Source organism: Chenopodium album, chromosome 23, assembly GCF_948465745.1.
Source record: "Chenopodium album chromosome 23, dcCheAlbu1.1, whole genome shotgun sequence".
Taxonomy (NCBI): Eukaryota; Viridiplantae; Streptophyta; class Magnoliopsida; order Caryophyllales; family Amaranthaceae; genus Chenopodium; species Chenopodium album.
Window position 1 is genome coordinate 29996401 of NC_137856.1, and position 15830 is coordinate 30012230.

A 15830-nucleotide genomic window follows, 5' to 3' on the forward strand; every position below is an offset into this window, starting at 1 on the left:
TTCCAACCCAACTTGAATCACCTCAATCCGATCTGTAGAACTCGAGTTATGGCTGAAACAATGCACAAGGGTCCTTTTTAATACTTTGCAAACCTTCGTTTTTCCCCGTTTGTAACTCAAATTCACTTCCGTAAGGTCCATAGTGACTCCCGTGGATGCTATTTTCATTTTCCATGCATAAAATCCTTAGAGCCAATATTCACGAGCATAAATCCCTCGATCAATGAACCCGATCCATCAATTTCCATTCAAATATCATCCGAATTATCTCTAAACACTTTGAAAGCTTCCAAATGACTATGAAATCACTTGAAACATTAAGAAAAACACAAATGAAGCGTAATAAAGTGATACATGATGACTTATGCAAATATGACCCTAAAATCGACCAAAAAGACTAAGAAAAAGGTACAAAAACTAACATAAACGTGCCTAAGAACCCTATATAAATATGATTCATCAATTTCTCATTCCTATTTGGATTCTCATCTCCCCTTTCACTTTTTTCCCCCAAACCACCAATAATTGTTCGTAAATTTTGATTTGGAGGAGTGAATTGAAGTGTTTTTGATTGTTTGGGGGAAAAAAAGTAAAAAGGGGGATGAGAATCGAGTTAGGAATGAGAAATGTGAGGGGAATAGGGAGGAAAGGGAAAGAATGAGCCCAAAATGACGTCATGTGGTAGTTGGGAGGCAAGAAGTTGGTAACTTTTGATGTTTTTGAAAATAGAAGGTGGTAATTTTCAAAAAAAAAAAAAAAAAATTAGAAGGTGGTAATTGCTAAAATGGACATAACAGAAGGTGGTAATTGTCAAAATTTCCTAAAGATAATCACAAATGACAAGTAATGTACACGTGATACATTCTTTTTACACAAGTTTTTTGTGTTTACTAATATTCGACGTGAACTATATAATGTAGGCAAACGTGTTGTGTTGTGCCATGTCAATAGACCACTTAATAGATTTTATATATTTTTTTTATATAAATTGTTCAAAAATGAGGAGCCAACACAAGCCCTCCTTGTTGTGTTCCATACTTCCTGCCAACTACTATCTCTATTTCATATTATTTGTAACTTTTGGCAAAAATAAATGTTATACAACTGCTCATGAACTTTTTTTTTTATTTGAATGGAACTGCTCATTAACTTGGTACCACTTAAGGAGCAGTATTGATGAAAAGCTACTTTCCAAAAAAAAAAAAAAAATGAATGTTAAAGTTGATTTCTAATTGATAATTTATTTAATAATTGATAGGTAGTATTTGCATTCAATTTTAACAACTAAATGGGTGGTGGCGCAGTTGGCTAGCGCGTAGGTCTAATTGTATCCATTTTATTTCTTGCCCTAATGGTATTTTTTAACTGGCAATGCTTTTGGTGCACATGACTGCTTTGCCTTTATGCTTAGACTAGTGTGTCTACGGACTTTGATTCTAGCGGTACATGTAAATATGTAATGTATGCGTACACATATCAAATGGAAAACAAAACGAAACAAAATCAATAACTGCGGATCAACATGTAAGGAACACTAAGGATCGATCTGAAGCCTATTTTGTGGCCTTGAGCTGCTGTAAACTAACTCTGAGTGGCATAGGGTCTAACAATGAAGTCCCTGCTGTCTACTGAGGATTCAAGAATTTTTCTTTTGTTCATGAATACGACTACTGAAATAGAGCATGAAGCCTAAGCAGTTGCAGGGTAATATTCTAACATGGGGAAGAAAACTCTACCAGATATACGAAAAGCCTACAACGAACAAAATTTGCTAAAATTTAAATAACAGCTCAGTGTTTATGTATTACATACAGCTGAGGTACATTGAAACTTGGAACAGCTGCAACTCTGAAGGTAAATGTTACATGAGACCTCATATAAGAGCTACTGTGAGAATAGATTGGAGCAACGAAAAGCTAGGACTGTGCATAAGTATATCGTCTTCACATTCTGCAAGAGCTTGCATGACTGATTCCATTGTTGGCCTTTCGTTTTTATCATTCTCCGCGCAAGAAAGTCCAGCCTCAATCATCATAGCAGCCTCAATCCCATGAATATAATCTCAATTCTCCTATCCTGTTTTTAGCCATTCGAGAAAAAAAAAATTCAGTTTTGATATTTCCTTCCAATCTAGGGTCTACAAAGAGGAAATATAAGACGATCAGCCTGATCGACTTTACAGGCACATCAGGTGGTATTTTCTGTAATTTTAGCAAACTGCTAGCCACAACTTCGTAACTTACCACGGATGGTGCTACCACGGAAGTTTTAACTCCAAATTGCTGACTAACGGCTAAGATGGTCAACGCATTAACGCTTTTGTTTGCCGTTTATTCACTTTACCAAACTCACTCCTTCCATTAACGCATTAACGCTAAGATGCCAGATTGTAATTACTACCTACTGATACGAGATGAACAAATTTACATGTGTCCTAAATTAAATGATGCTAAATTACTTCTTATTTATGGAACACAAAACAGAATTGGATGTAAACTAAAAGGTACCATATCAAAAGTACAGAGTTTTGTTGACAATCATATAATTTCGCGTTAAGAAAAATCCAGTGAACGAAATATCCAAAAACAAATCTGATTCACAATAAGATTCAAAGTTCAGCGAACTAAAATTGAAAAAAAAAATGAATTGAATTATACCTGCTATACGATTTGTGTTGCTCGATAAAACTTTGATCTTAATGAAAATGAGAACTGGGATGTCATCGCAAATGGGATAATAAAAAATGAGAAGGATAGGCAAAATTGATTACAATAATATTATATGGTACATTGTGGGGCCCTCATACAGGACTGATTGACAAAATTTTGCCAATCAGCCTGATTGCCTGGGTTTGGCTCGTCTACAAAGGCATCTTCCCATGAATTATCTCCATTTTGTTAGTATGGTCTTACTATAGCCAAAAAAAAAAAAAAAAAATGCATATTTTTTTGCTGAAATTAATTGAATTACCAAAATTCTTCCAAGTCCACCAAAAAAGGAAAAATGTTACAATTATCATTCATACTCCACATAACATTTACAAGCAATACAAAAACGGAAACAAATCAATAATTTGTTTACAAATAATTCAGATAACACCCGTGCATAGATAAGGATGAACATGAATACAAATGCTACCTTAAAACTAATTAAAGATAGCAAGAGAAGCTCGAGTCATAGAGTGCCAGGAAGGTGCATTAGCATTTCGTCCTCACATTCTGCAAGAACTTGCGCTACTGATTCCATGGTTGGCCTTTTGTTTCTATCATCCTCCACACAAGAAAGTCCAACTTCGATCATCATAGCAGCTTGATTCCTGCTGAAACGCCCTTCCAATCTTGGATCCACCAAGTCTTCAACCCATGAATCTTCTCCATTCTGAATTTTCCTTTTAGCCAACCGAACAAATTTTACCATTTCTGGTATTTCCTCTATGCCATATTGTTCATCATCTACTACCCAACTCGATAGCCTTATACCCCTTACAAGCTCTAGGATCACGACTCCATAACTGTAGACATCGACTTTTGCAGTGATGGGAAGATTGATTGCCCATTCAGGAGCCATATAACCTTTTGTGCCTCTTATCCTAGTCAGCTCTGATGAACCATGACCCCCTCTTTGACTTAACTTTGCAAGGCCGAAGTCTGAAATTTTTGGCTCAAAATCCTCATCCAGCAGTATATTTTCAGGTTTGACATCACAATGAATAACCCATTCTAGGCATTCATGGTGAAGGTAAGCTAAGCCTTTAGCTGTGCCTAATGCGACTTTGAACCTTTCTTTCCAGCCAAAAACAGTTCTGGCCGAGAACAGGTGCCTGTCCAATGATCCATTTTCTACAAACTCATATACCAAGAGTCTGTGTTTTCTTTCGGAACAAAAACCCCACATTCGTGCAAGGTTCATATGATTGATTTTACCAATTGTGCTCACTTCAGCCCAAAATTCTTCCTCTCCTTGGACCACATTTTCTAGTTTCTTCACAGCAACTACCCTGTCATCTCCTAGAACACCCTTGTAAACGGTACCAAATCCTCCTTTTCCTAGAACTTCCTTAAAGTTAACCGTTGCTTTCTTGAGCTCGCTGTAGCTGAAGCTTCGGAACTGATTTGAAATGGCATGATATCCATCTTCCATAGAAGCTGAAAGACCATGCTTCCTAAAAAGAAACCACCACCCTATTACTAAAAGGACTACTTCAATTGCACCAATGACAGTAGCAAATGAGTACAGATAAACCCACTTGAATCTTTGATTGGTTATGTCATATGTGTTTGGCAGTGCTACTATTTTACTTCCACAAACAAGATGAGACACATTCAGGATTGCAGGTTCTGATGTCTGTGCACCTCTTGGTAATCGAAGATATAAGCTACCTGGAAAAGTAACCACCCTGACTCCATTGAAAAGGGAACTTTTTGTGAAGCACATTCCTTCACCAGTTAGTCGGTAGCTAAATGCTTGACAACGGCAATCTTCCAAGCAAAGTTGCCTACAAAACTCATAAGAAGCAGGTTTAGTGTAGTTGAGATCAAACCCATAGTAATCGAGGTGGGAGATCTCAACAAACTCAGAGTCAGAGCAACTTCTATGAAATTTCGGCCTGCACCCTTTGCTCCAATCACTTATATCAGTGGGTTCATAGCTAGGCGGACAACTACATTTTGGCTCCGGTGTATATTCACAAATTCCATTTCTACCACAAAGACCGTGAATATCACATGGTTTTGAAACTGCTTGCCAGGTTATATTCCAAAAACCAGACGATTCATTTAAGCTGTAAATCCTCAAATTCCCATCGAAATCCATTGTTAATCGTCTCTTGATCCCAGAACCTACATCTAAAGAGCTAAACTGTAGTTGATCACTTGCAGAAAAGGTGCCCTTATCATCAAGCATGCCAATCCTACTACTGTTATAAGTTGTTCTACCATTTTGAAACGGATCAAAAGCAATATTAGGCCAGTAAATGCTGGAAATTTCAGGACCATCATAAATCATTCTAAGCACATTATCATTATCAAAAAAGAAACTAAAAAACCCGGAACCAAACATCCGAGGACCTATCCTAGACAACAATCTTTTGTTCTTAGTAAACAGTTGATGAGGAAGCAAAGTATCAGTAGGAAAATCAAAGCTTTGCCAAAGAATATTACCACTATTATCCTTAAGAACAAGGTTTCCTGTGTTGAGAAGTTCTGCTGTTTCTGCAGTTGTTGACGTCGTATTTGTTTCCCAAACAGTTGAACCATCATAATCTGTTAACATCAATACACCATTTTTCTTCAGAGTTAGCCTAGAGCCACGCCGGTTAACCGGCTTGTCTCGGTTGGCTACCCAAACAACAGTTCTTTCCTTTGAATTGGTAAACCAGATTGAGAAGTAATAAGCATTGGTTCCGAAACTCGAAAATCCACAGCTGAAGGTCCTGTCAGGGGAAATGAGGAGACCATCATCAGTATCTTTGACAGCTAAAGAAGAACCTCTTGACAGATGATTTCTGGCTAAAACTACTGATGCAAAAGAACTGAAAACAAAGAGAAGAAGGAAGAGATTTCTTTGGTTTCTGTTTCTCATTGTTTGGTAATTGAATTCTGATTCATTCCTTTGGCTGCTTTCTATATATAATAACTTTGTATACAACCAGCCAAACACCAACCAAATTTGACTTTTTTTCTTCCTTTTTCTAACAGGGGTGGCCAGGTTTGACTTTTTAAGGAAAAAACCAAGTACATATAAAGTAGGAAAAAACCAAGTACATATAAACCAGCCAAACACCAACCAAATTTACCAATATTTTTATGCTCTTTTTAGGAAGTTAAAATTATAAATTTGATGCCGGCCTAAGGAGTTCAGGCTTTATTTGGTTTATGATAATAACAAAAATAATTGATTAAGAAAATATTAACTGAATGCAGCCTAAGAAAATTACAACTTGGGATTAAATTTATAGTAAGTCTAAATATGCTCATAATTAATTTTATTAATAAAGTAGGAGAGCAATATTGAATTTCTGATTAAAATCTATAAATTACAGATGATCATATAATATTGCAAGTGGGATTGGAGATTTGGAAGTGGTTGCAAGTGGTTCCTTAATAGAAGTATATATCAACAAGGCAACAATTCACAAAAATATTAAATCTGCTAATTTATTTTTCTTATTGTTTTGGCAGTTACTTCACATTATATTGTCAGAACATAACTCTATAATTGCCTATGATATACACAGCCCTATGGGCCAAGTATTGTAAGCATTTAATATATTTTTTTCGGTATTTCATAAATTTCAGCAACAAAATAACATGTTGATAGTACTTGTAATATTGTTATCTAATCAAACTTAATACGGAGTATCAACAAACGCACAATGTTTTGTTGGTATCAATAGAATTCTTTGTTGGTATTAGGATAGTACCATCTAAATACAATTTTATACTGAGTGTTATTTGAGTCATTTCATGACTCTAATTATTAGAGGCCAAGAAATGCTCTCTCTATTTCTACTTTTAGCTTCTGATAATTAACCTATAGAATCATGTGTATCATTCTTAATGGAAAACTCAGAGTGAAATATTGGACTGTCTTGACTCTTGAGAAACTGTTTATACTTATTGTAGGTTTTTTGTGCATAATTAGTTTTTTGGTATATAAGAAGCCTCAACATGACTTTACCAGTATTCCGTCAAAAAACAATGACTATCAATTATGGTAGTTGACATCCATGATCCACATACTTAAATTTGTTTTAATATCTCTTACAATATCAACCCAATCATTATTTTTTTTTTGGGATGTTGATATAAAGTGTTATAATTGTTCTCATCTAGTAACATGAATATATTATAACTAAATATGACAGCAACCTCAGCAAAAAGTCAGAGCAGCAGCCACCAGAAACCTTGGGCTACAGTCCAGAAGTAGTTTTCATGAAATTAAAACAGCTACCTGAGCTGATAATGAGTTCAGCACAACAGACACCATTAGGAAAAAAAAAAATCTTGATTGAGGATCTCTTCTGAATATTTAATCTTTGATTTTTTGATTTTTCGATTTTTCTTAGTTGAATTTCTAATATGGGTTCTTGTAATTTTCTGTAGATCTGTTCTAGATTGTTACACACTAGTGTTCAAAAACAAGGTCCTACAAAGATCACATGTTTATCTTCTAATGAGCACAGTGAGACACTTCAAACATACATTATAGAGTAAGCTCTATGGTTTTAAAAATCTACCATGATCAATTGCATACATGTGGACACAATTAAAACACGGAACAACAATTACAAGACCGTCAAAAACATCAAGATAAATATGCTAACATGTACTCATGCTCCGTAATTGTTACGAAAGATAGCCCATTTAGCAACTTCTGCCTTATTAGCTATAAACAAGAAACAGAAGTGGATTGCAACTCTTCTGTCAAAAATCATTTCATACAAGTAATCTATCAACAATTTCCTTTTATAGCATTGACAATATGCACATAAAGCAAGCTTTTTCTTAATCAGATACGTAGTATTTATGAGTTAATTATGTTCATTGGCACCTTCAGAATCCACAAAGGCAATTAAGAGATTACTCAAAGCATCATCACTGATCAAAAAGGGGAATAAAATAAGAAATAATTGCTCAATTGCTCACCGAGATGGCAACTGTTTGACTTCATTTGAAGTGCTGGACTAGGAAGATTGCTCAAGCTTGTTTTGAGTGTTTGCACCGAAACCACAGCATCTGGAGACTCGGAGAGCAAGAGTGAAACCTCAGACACAAAAACATTTCATCTCCTCTTCTGAAAATTCAGATAAAGTGGGATCAACTATCTCCAGAAACCTACCATCTTGACCAAGTGGCCGAGCTCAATTCACCAATTCCTTGCCAACTTTCAGACACTGCGCGACACCCCCCACTGTCCTTGCCATCTCTCATAAACTGTGGAATCCTCCTACCACAAATAACTTCAAGGGGAAGAACCCCAAATGCATAAACATCTCCCAGTAAATACATGTATTTCAGATCAATATAACCTATGTTTTTGGGAATATTCTGTCATAGCATCTGATGCATAGTCAGTAAATACATGTGCAATCCCAAAATCCAACAACCGTAGGATTGAACCTATTGTCAAGAAGTACATTGCTAGGCCTAAAGTCGCAATGCAACAAAAAAAAAAAAAAAAACAGTAACACATTCAAGACAACAAGCAATGCCAAGACATATAAAAGCTCTCATAGACCAGTTTAACTCGGAAATTTTATCATCTAATAATGCAGCTAAGCTACCGCCTTCCACAAACTCGTACACCATGACTACATGATCACTTCAACACAATTTCCTACATATTCAACCACATTTGGGTGCCTAATAAGAGAGTGAGGGATAGCTCAAGTGGTTAGAGCTCCCTCCCGATTCCAGGAGATCCTGGGTTCGATTCTCACCCCCGCCCTTGTGGCTCTCTAAACACCAAAAAAAAAAAAAAAAAAAAAAACATTTGGGTGCCTAATTTCGGCCATAATGTTGATCAATACCCTTAACTCTATATACATCCTCGTATCCGCGTTACGTGGCATAAATACCTTAACTGCCACCACAGTCCCATTTTCTAAAGTGCCCTTATAGCTAGTTGAAAGTTCACCTATGCCTAATTTTGTGGTAAAATTGTTTATCTTATGTAACTCTTTTAAGGAATTTTTTCTTGCATAATTCCAACTTTCTGTCTTTAGTTTAAAATTTTCATTGTTATTTTAATTGATTACAATTACAAACCCTCTTTAACTTATAATCCCAACAACACTTCATGATACCCTATTAACAAGAATATATATGAAAAATCAATTGTAATTTTAATACCCAGATATAAAATTTGAATTAGAAATAGTTAATTTATAATGGGTTGTGAGAAATCTGCGTAAAATTAGAGGAAATTTGAAGTAAAAAAGGATTACAAGATGAGAGTAGACACTAGACAAATATAGTTAAACTATTGAAAGAAATTAATTCTGCAAAAGAATTAAGGTTCAACAAATTAAAGATTGGATAATGCTAGATAATATATCAGGAAATTTGGAGTGGTGTTAATTGGGAGAAAGAAAATTGATTAAGGCGATAAACTACTGTAATTAATTTTAAGATGTTCATTAGAGGGGTACGACTTGAAGTCTTGGAAGAACGATGAGTTGAGTTGACCTGAAATTTCGAACGTGGAACCGAAATTGACAAATTGCATTCATAATCTACTGTATAAATAATGAGGTTTTTGATTGTAAAGGATAGAGGAAGAAGAATAACTATACTGAAAAATCACTTTTAATTTATGTAGCCGACCTACTTATTGGAAAATTTTGATTGATTTTCATTTAAAATAATTTCAGTTTGATTTGGTTGGGGGGAGTGGTGGGTGGCTGGTTCGGTTCAGGGGGGGAGTGGTGGATGGTTAGGGTTTGGTTTAAGTTGGGGAGTGTCGGTGGTTATGGTTTGGTTCAAGTGATTGCACAAAACAAATTTTTTTTAATAATGGTTGTTTTTTTTTTTGAAGGGTTTAATAATGGTTGTTAATGGTAATGATACTCAAACAAATCTTAAAATAATTGTAATCTAATTGTTTAAAACAAACATAAATGGTAGATATTCCGTGTAAAGTAAACATAGTTCACTTTACCTTATTTTTGTTGAAATAAAATTATATTTCGTAAAAGTAAAAATTTGCAACACGGGTCACTTCATCTTATTTTTGCCCAAACAACAATTTGTGAATTTTATTTGCAGCAATACAAGATCTCTCTCAATCTCTCCATAACCATGATGTCGGTGGTCAGTGAATGTTTATGTTTGACCCTCCCCCATTGTCCTTAAACACCTTCATTAATCATACTTATCTAACACTAATCATTTAATCAACTTAAATCCAACCATCCATTCCAACTAATCTCAACACGTGTAACCCATCCATTCAATTCAACAACTCACTTCACCTCAATAATAATAATTCTCCTTACACTCTCTCACTTCCACTTCTCTTACTTTCTTCACTTCTCCAAAGCGTCGGCATTTCTTCCTCGCCATTTTTCGACACTTTAATTCTGGGCTCATTTCTTCAGCTGCAATGCAAAAGGTATTACATTTTCATCAATTATTTCGTTTTTCATCTTTAATTCTTTTTGTTTTTGTTCAAATTTCGCGGGTTTAGATTTTTTAATTACATTTTTAGATCTCAATTTCATATTCTTGTAGATCGATTCATTTTCTTTTTGCAATTTTATTGTTGAATTTAGTTTTGTCACAATTACTAAATATAGTAATTGTATATTCCGGAGTATAACTAATTTTGGGTGTTTAGTTGTTGGGTTAAATCATGTTGTTTTCTTGTTCAATTTCTTATTTTGATGATTTATTCTTGGTGATTTCAGTTTTTGTGTATTTTTGCTGATTTTGCTGTGAATTTGATTGGTTGGGTTTCAGTGAAATTTAGGGTTTTGGGTTGAAGCTGTAATAGGTAAAAATGATGGGACGTTCTCCTCTATTGAGGACTGTGAGTTTGAGGCCTGAAAACTTGGGTCAACATGCTTTAGCTATGATTGGAAATGTGTGTTTTAGTATCTTTGTTGTTGGGGTTTTGATTTTCACCATAATTGCTGCCACTTACGAACCCGAGGATCCCCTTTTCCACCCATCTGATAAGATGTCCACATTCCTTACATCGAACTCGAATGCCACGTTCGAGTCTGATAATACTGTCCTAAAGACTGGGGAGGATTTCATGGCGGCGAATCAGACTGCTTTTAACACTTTTATAAACATTACTGATGTGGCTGATAATGCTGAATTCGCGTCTAGTACTGGTACTGATTGTGGGGGTGAGGTTGGTAAAGCGATTGATTGTAAGGACCCGGAAGTTTTTCATACTATGATGAGGGCTGCAATTGAGAAGTTTAAGGATATCCATTTCTATCGATTTGGGAAGCCTGTCCGTGGTTCGGATGATAATAATTGTGATATGGCATGGCGGTTTAGGCCTAAAGAGGGGAAGACTGCATCGCTTTATAAGGATTATCGGAGGTTTGTGATCTCTAAGGCTGAGAATTGCTCTTTGAGTGTGACTGATATTGGTGAGTATCACAGTGGAGTTAATGCGAGGAAGAGGAAGCCAAAGAAACAAGCTGTCTTTGAGAAAGAAGGCCAACAAGGTGAAGTTGGTGCTTTGCCGGTTGTTGGGGAGATGGTAAATGATAGTCTTCCTGTTGTTGAATCAGAAGCAGCATTCAAAAATGGGAAATACTTGTACTATTCTGGGGGTGGAGATCGTTGTAAGAGCATGAATCACTACCTTTGGAGTTTCTTGTGTGCGCTTGGAGAAGCTCAGTATTTGAATCGTACATTGATCATGGACCTGAGCATATGTTTATCATCTATGTACACCAAGACGGGTCAAAATGAGGAAGGGAAAGATTTTCGATTCTATTTTGATTTTGAGCATCTGAAAGAGGAAGCCTCAGTACTGGACCAGCTCCAGTTTTGGACAGATTGGAATAAGTGGCAGAGGAAAGATAGACTGAGTCTTCATCTTGTTGAAGATTTTAGGGTTACTCCAATGAAACTCAAGGATCTGAAGGATACTTTAGTCTTCAGAAAGTTTGGTACTGTTGAGCCGGACAATTACTGGTATCGTGTGTGTGAAGGAGAGGCAGAATCAGTTATCCAGAGACCGTGGCACATGTTGTGGAAGTCAAGAAGGTTGATGGACATTGTTTCTGCAATCGCTTCGAGGTTAAACTGGGACTATGACTCTGTTCATATTGTGAGAGGAGAGAAAACAATGAACAAAGAGCTCTGGCCTAACCTTGACAGGGATACATCACCCGGCTCTCTTCTTACAACACTGAAGGACAAGATTGATGAAGGAAGAAACCTCTATATTGCAACAAATGAGCCTGACAAGTCGTTCTTTGACCCATTGAAAGACAAGTACACAACCCATTTTCTCGATGAATACAAGGATCTTTGGGCAGAAAACAGTGAGTGGTCTTCTGAGACCACTAAACTCAACAATGGGGCTCCTGTTGAATTCGATGGCTACATGAGGATATCAGTTGACACGGAAGTTTTCTTGAGGGGAAAAAAGCAGCTCGAGACCTTCAATGACCTCACTAGTGATTGCAAAGATGGGGTAAACACTTGCAGCACTTCCTCTAGTTAGTTATAATATAGTGCTCTCTGTTGTTTTCAAATTAATACTGTTATCCTAGAAAGTCTCATTTGTTTAATTCATGTTCACTTGTTTCTATCTGCTTCCACTTGTTATGGTAAAATGCTTTGTCCCTAAGGCAAGGTTTTTGAACATTTCCCTGCTTCTTTTCTCTTAGTTACAGAGCAAAAGTCTGTAGGGCTATAAATTATATGTAGGATTAGTTTCGAATTTTCGAGAAAAGATCATAGTTTTGTTGTACTTGTCGCTCACAAAAAATGGAGAGACAAAATTAGACAATAATATTCGTTGTATTTATCATTTCCCTATTTGATTTCTGGTTTGTTGCAACTAAAAATTGACTGAGATGATAGATTAATTGACTTGGTGTTCAAATCTCAACTTTGTCATGTACACGATGCAATTGCTTATCTATTTTACTCGATTTTCATTAGCATTGTTCTGTTGTTCTCCAAACTGATCAGAAATTTAGCACATCATTTTTTCTTTGGGATGGAATGAACTATGATGCAAGATGCAACCCTGGTTGCCCCCAAAAAAAATTAAGTCATTGCAATAGATGTGATTATGTAGCTGAACATTGATTTTTGTGGTAGATGAGGATTGAAACTTTTGCACTCACTGCTACAACTTGGGTACTCGATCAAATTGTAGGGTATGAACACTTTTATTCAGTTAAAAGTTTTTAACAACTTACCAAATTTTGAAAATGGAATTGACAAATAGATTTCAAACCCCCTATTTCAAATTTACCTGACTTGAAACTAGCTCAATCATCCTTGTCTAACATAGATTTAGCTTACATTTGCTTTGTATCATGATATTGCTCTTTTCGTGTATTAAGGTAACTGAAACATGGAAATTTCAAGAAAACTATTAGCCTATTATAGATCGTTACTCAATACTCATCACGTCATAACGTAGTTTATCAATATTAAGTAGCAAAACTACGAAGAACAATGGTTTCAATAGTAAAGCCAGGGCCAAACCCAAACAAGACGCCCCAATCCAACCCCTCTCCCCTAGTAGGCATTGTGTTCTTTCATTGATCTCTTTCTCATCTCATCCATTACGAAAATTACAGTTGCACCGAACATGTTTCCGAACTCACCAAGGACGTGCCAAGCAGTGCTAAGTTTGTTGTCCTTGAGCCCAAGTTTTGATTGCACTTGGCTTAGAACTCCAGGTCCACCAGGATGACTGATCCAAAATATGGGGTTCCAGTCATTGATCCCAATAGGGTCAAATGCCGTAATCAAGGCCTTCTCAATGTTATTAGATATGAGCTTAGTCCAGCTTCTCGCAGGTGCCCCTCGAGCGCCCCTTCTAAGTCCGGCAATATTGTCAGGGTTGTCGACACCAGCTGATAGATAGGTTGATGCTCGTTGGAAAAACACGACGAGTGAACACCTACGATCACAGCCCCTGCTCCATTTTCAAAGAAGGCTTGAGCTACCGTAGAGTCCATGTCAGTCTCTGAAGGTCCACAAAACGACATGACAGTGTTCTCGGAGCACACAACAAGCACGCGAGCTCCAGGGTTATTCTCTGCAAGGTCTTTGGCTAGGTGAAGAGATGTTCCACCTGCGTGGCAACCCTGTTGAGGTAGCATGTAACGCTTTACTGTAGGATTAAGGCCAAGAAGCTTTGTGAGATGCCACTGATGGTAATCACTCCTGGGTATGCTAACAATCGAGGTGGTGCAGAAGATAAGGTGGGTTATCTTGGACTTGGGTTGCCCCCACTCTTCTATGGCCTTCAAGGCTGCCTCTTTTCCGAGTTTTGTAAGCACCATAGCTTGGATCGCTTCACGGGCATCCAACGAAGATGCGTTGTAGTCACACATTTGTGGATTATCTTTCAAGATTTCCTAACTTATGTGCATGTAACGTTTCTTGATCATTGATTTCTCACCTAAGTACAATTCATAAAATCGTTATTATTAGCATTTGTTTATAAAACTAGTTAAAGTATATAATTGTACGTAGATTTTAAGTCTAAGTATAGCAAGTAAAAAAGTGAAGGAAATAAAAAAGAAGATTAAAAAGGAAGAGCATACATATGAGCTTGAATTTTTCCTAGAGATCATTCATATGTTCATTATTGGTATGACGAAAATAAAAATAAAAAAATCTGCTTGATAAATCACATTTGGCGGGTTAGCACTTAGCAGTGCCAATGGCTAGGATACCAGCTAACCCATTTGTTTGTCGGGCGGCGTGTTGGACCTTGTCGTTAAGGACTGGTGCCATTAGTTTTGAAAGGAGGGGTACGTTAAGGTGGTTGAAAGGGTTCTTTTAGAGAGGAAAGAGTAGCGATGGTGTATTGGTGTATTGTGTGTGCAAGTTAGATTTGATGGTGCTAGTTAAAGGCTTGCGTTGGGCAGTATGGGGACTACTTGGGTTTTATATACTTGTAGAAGTTTTGTGTCCTTTCATTCTATGTTTAATTTTTATCGTTCTATTTGTGTTTTACACAACTTTTAATGTATAATAAATTTGACTTTTAGCATCTTTAATTTTGTATCAGTATAATATATGAAAATACAAAGTGCAACAAATCGAATATTATCTCATATGATTAGAGAATGTATTGCGTGCGTACGAATGCACGAACTTGAACATGAAAAAGGTAATATTTGGCTCGATCCAGCTCCGCTCATTTACACCCCTAACTGTAGCAGGTACCTAAACACGACCCTTATCGGTTCGATTTATGTTATGTCATATGTATTGTGTGCTAAGAGAAGTAACTCACAAGAAAAAAAAATTTTGACAAGAAGAGAAAGGATTTTATTAATGAAAGATAGCCAAACGGCACTTACAAACAATTCCGAGGAAATCTAAAATTCCAATACAAATACAATTCACCTTAGAACTAGGTACATCGCGGATTTGATCAACGATCGCCTTTATAAAACTCTTCATCTGAAGCAATACAATCTGTGAGTTAGCACTAATTCGGCTTGAGATCCACATATGAATAGTTGTTTGGGTGAAAAAACTCATATGGCCTTCTAGACACTTTTGGAGATTGTGAAACCCTAAAACGTCAAACTTTATTAAGGGCAGCATATCACTCCCACACACCACACAAACAGAAAAAATAATAAAACAAAAAAACACACAACGACTACTAAAAGGAAAAACAGAACGAAAACTAAACCCTAAAACAAAATACGAAACCCTAACATCCCACCCCGCCGCCAAACCGAGTCCCACCACCAACGCCCTGGGAAACACCAACCCAGCCCACGAACCGCCGGAAAGAAACGCACGGACCACCGAGGCCCGCCTGAGAAGCCCGAACTCCACACGCCCCCGAGCCGCTGCAACGACAACCCTACACGAGGGACTTAGAACGGCCCTACACGAGGGACTTAGAGGGAGAAAACTCCCCCTCCCCGTTCTCGTAAACCACGTCGCGACAACGGACAAGAGGGTGGGGCGAAGGCGCGGCGAGGAGGCGGTACAAAGAAACGACGGCAGGCCGGCCTCATGGTCGGAGAAGAACAACGGCGGCGGACGAAAGGGCGGTGCGACGCAAGATGAAAGGCTGAAAACACGAAAAACCAAAACGGAAAAAGAAATAAACAAGCTAAAAGGGTAGATCGGAGGCTCGCCGAC

At 37.0% G+C, this 15830-nt stretch overlaps 2 protein-coding genes and 1 pseudogene across 3 annotated transcripts; 1 reads left to right on the forward strand and 2 right to left on the reverse strand.

Moving 5' to 3' along the window:
- Nucleotides 1–2997: 2997 nt before the first annotated feature.
- Nucleotides 2998–5580, reverse strand: LOC145608893 (putative receptor protein kinase ZmPK1). Its single transcript, XM_081664479.1, has one exon. The coding sequence runs from the start codon at nucleotides 5578–5580 to the stop codon at nucleotides 3175–3177; it is 2406 nt and encodes an 801-aa protein (XP_081520605.1). The 3' UTR covers nucleotides 2998–3174.
- A 4413-nt stretch (nucleotides 5581–9993) lies between these two features.
- LOC145609359 (uncharacterized) lies at nucleotides 9994–12512 on the forward strand. Of its 2 annotated transcripts, none has more exons than XM_081664858.1 (2): nucleotides 9994–10113; nucleotides 10461–12512. In XM_081664858.1, the coding sequence occupies exon 2, from the start codon at nucleotides 10501–10503 to the stop codon at nucleotides 12193–12195; it is 1695 nt and encodes a 564-aa protein (XP_081520984.1). In that variant the 5' UTR covers nucleotides 9994–10113; nucleotides 10461–10500; the 3' UTR covers nucleotides 12196–12512. The 2 variants fall into 2 exon arrangements, with proteins under 2 accessions (XP_081520984.1, XP_081520985.1); XM_081664859.1 differs by having other exon boundaries at nucleotides 10026–10113; nucleotides 10409–12512.
- A 626-nt stretch (nucleotides 12513–13138) lies between these two features.
- On the reverse strand, nucleotides 13139–14456 carry LOC145607326 (chalcone synthase 2-like; annotated as a pseudogene).
- Nucleotides 14457–15830: the final 1374 nt, after the last annotated feature.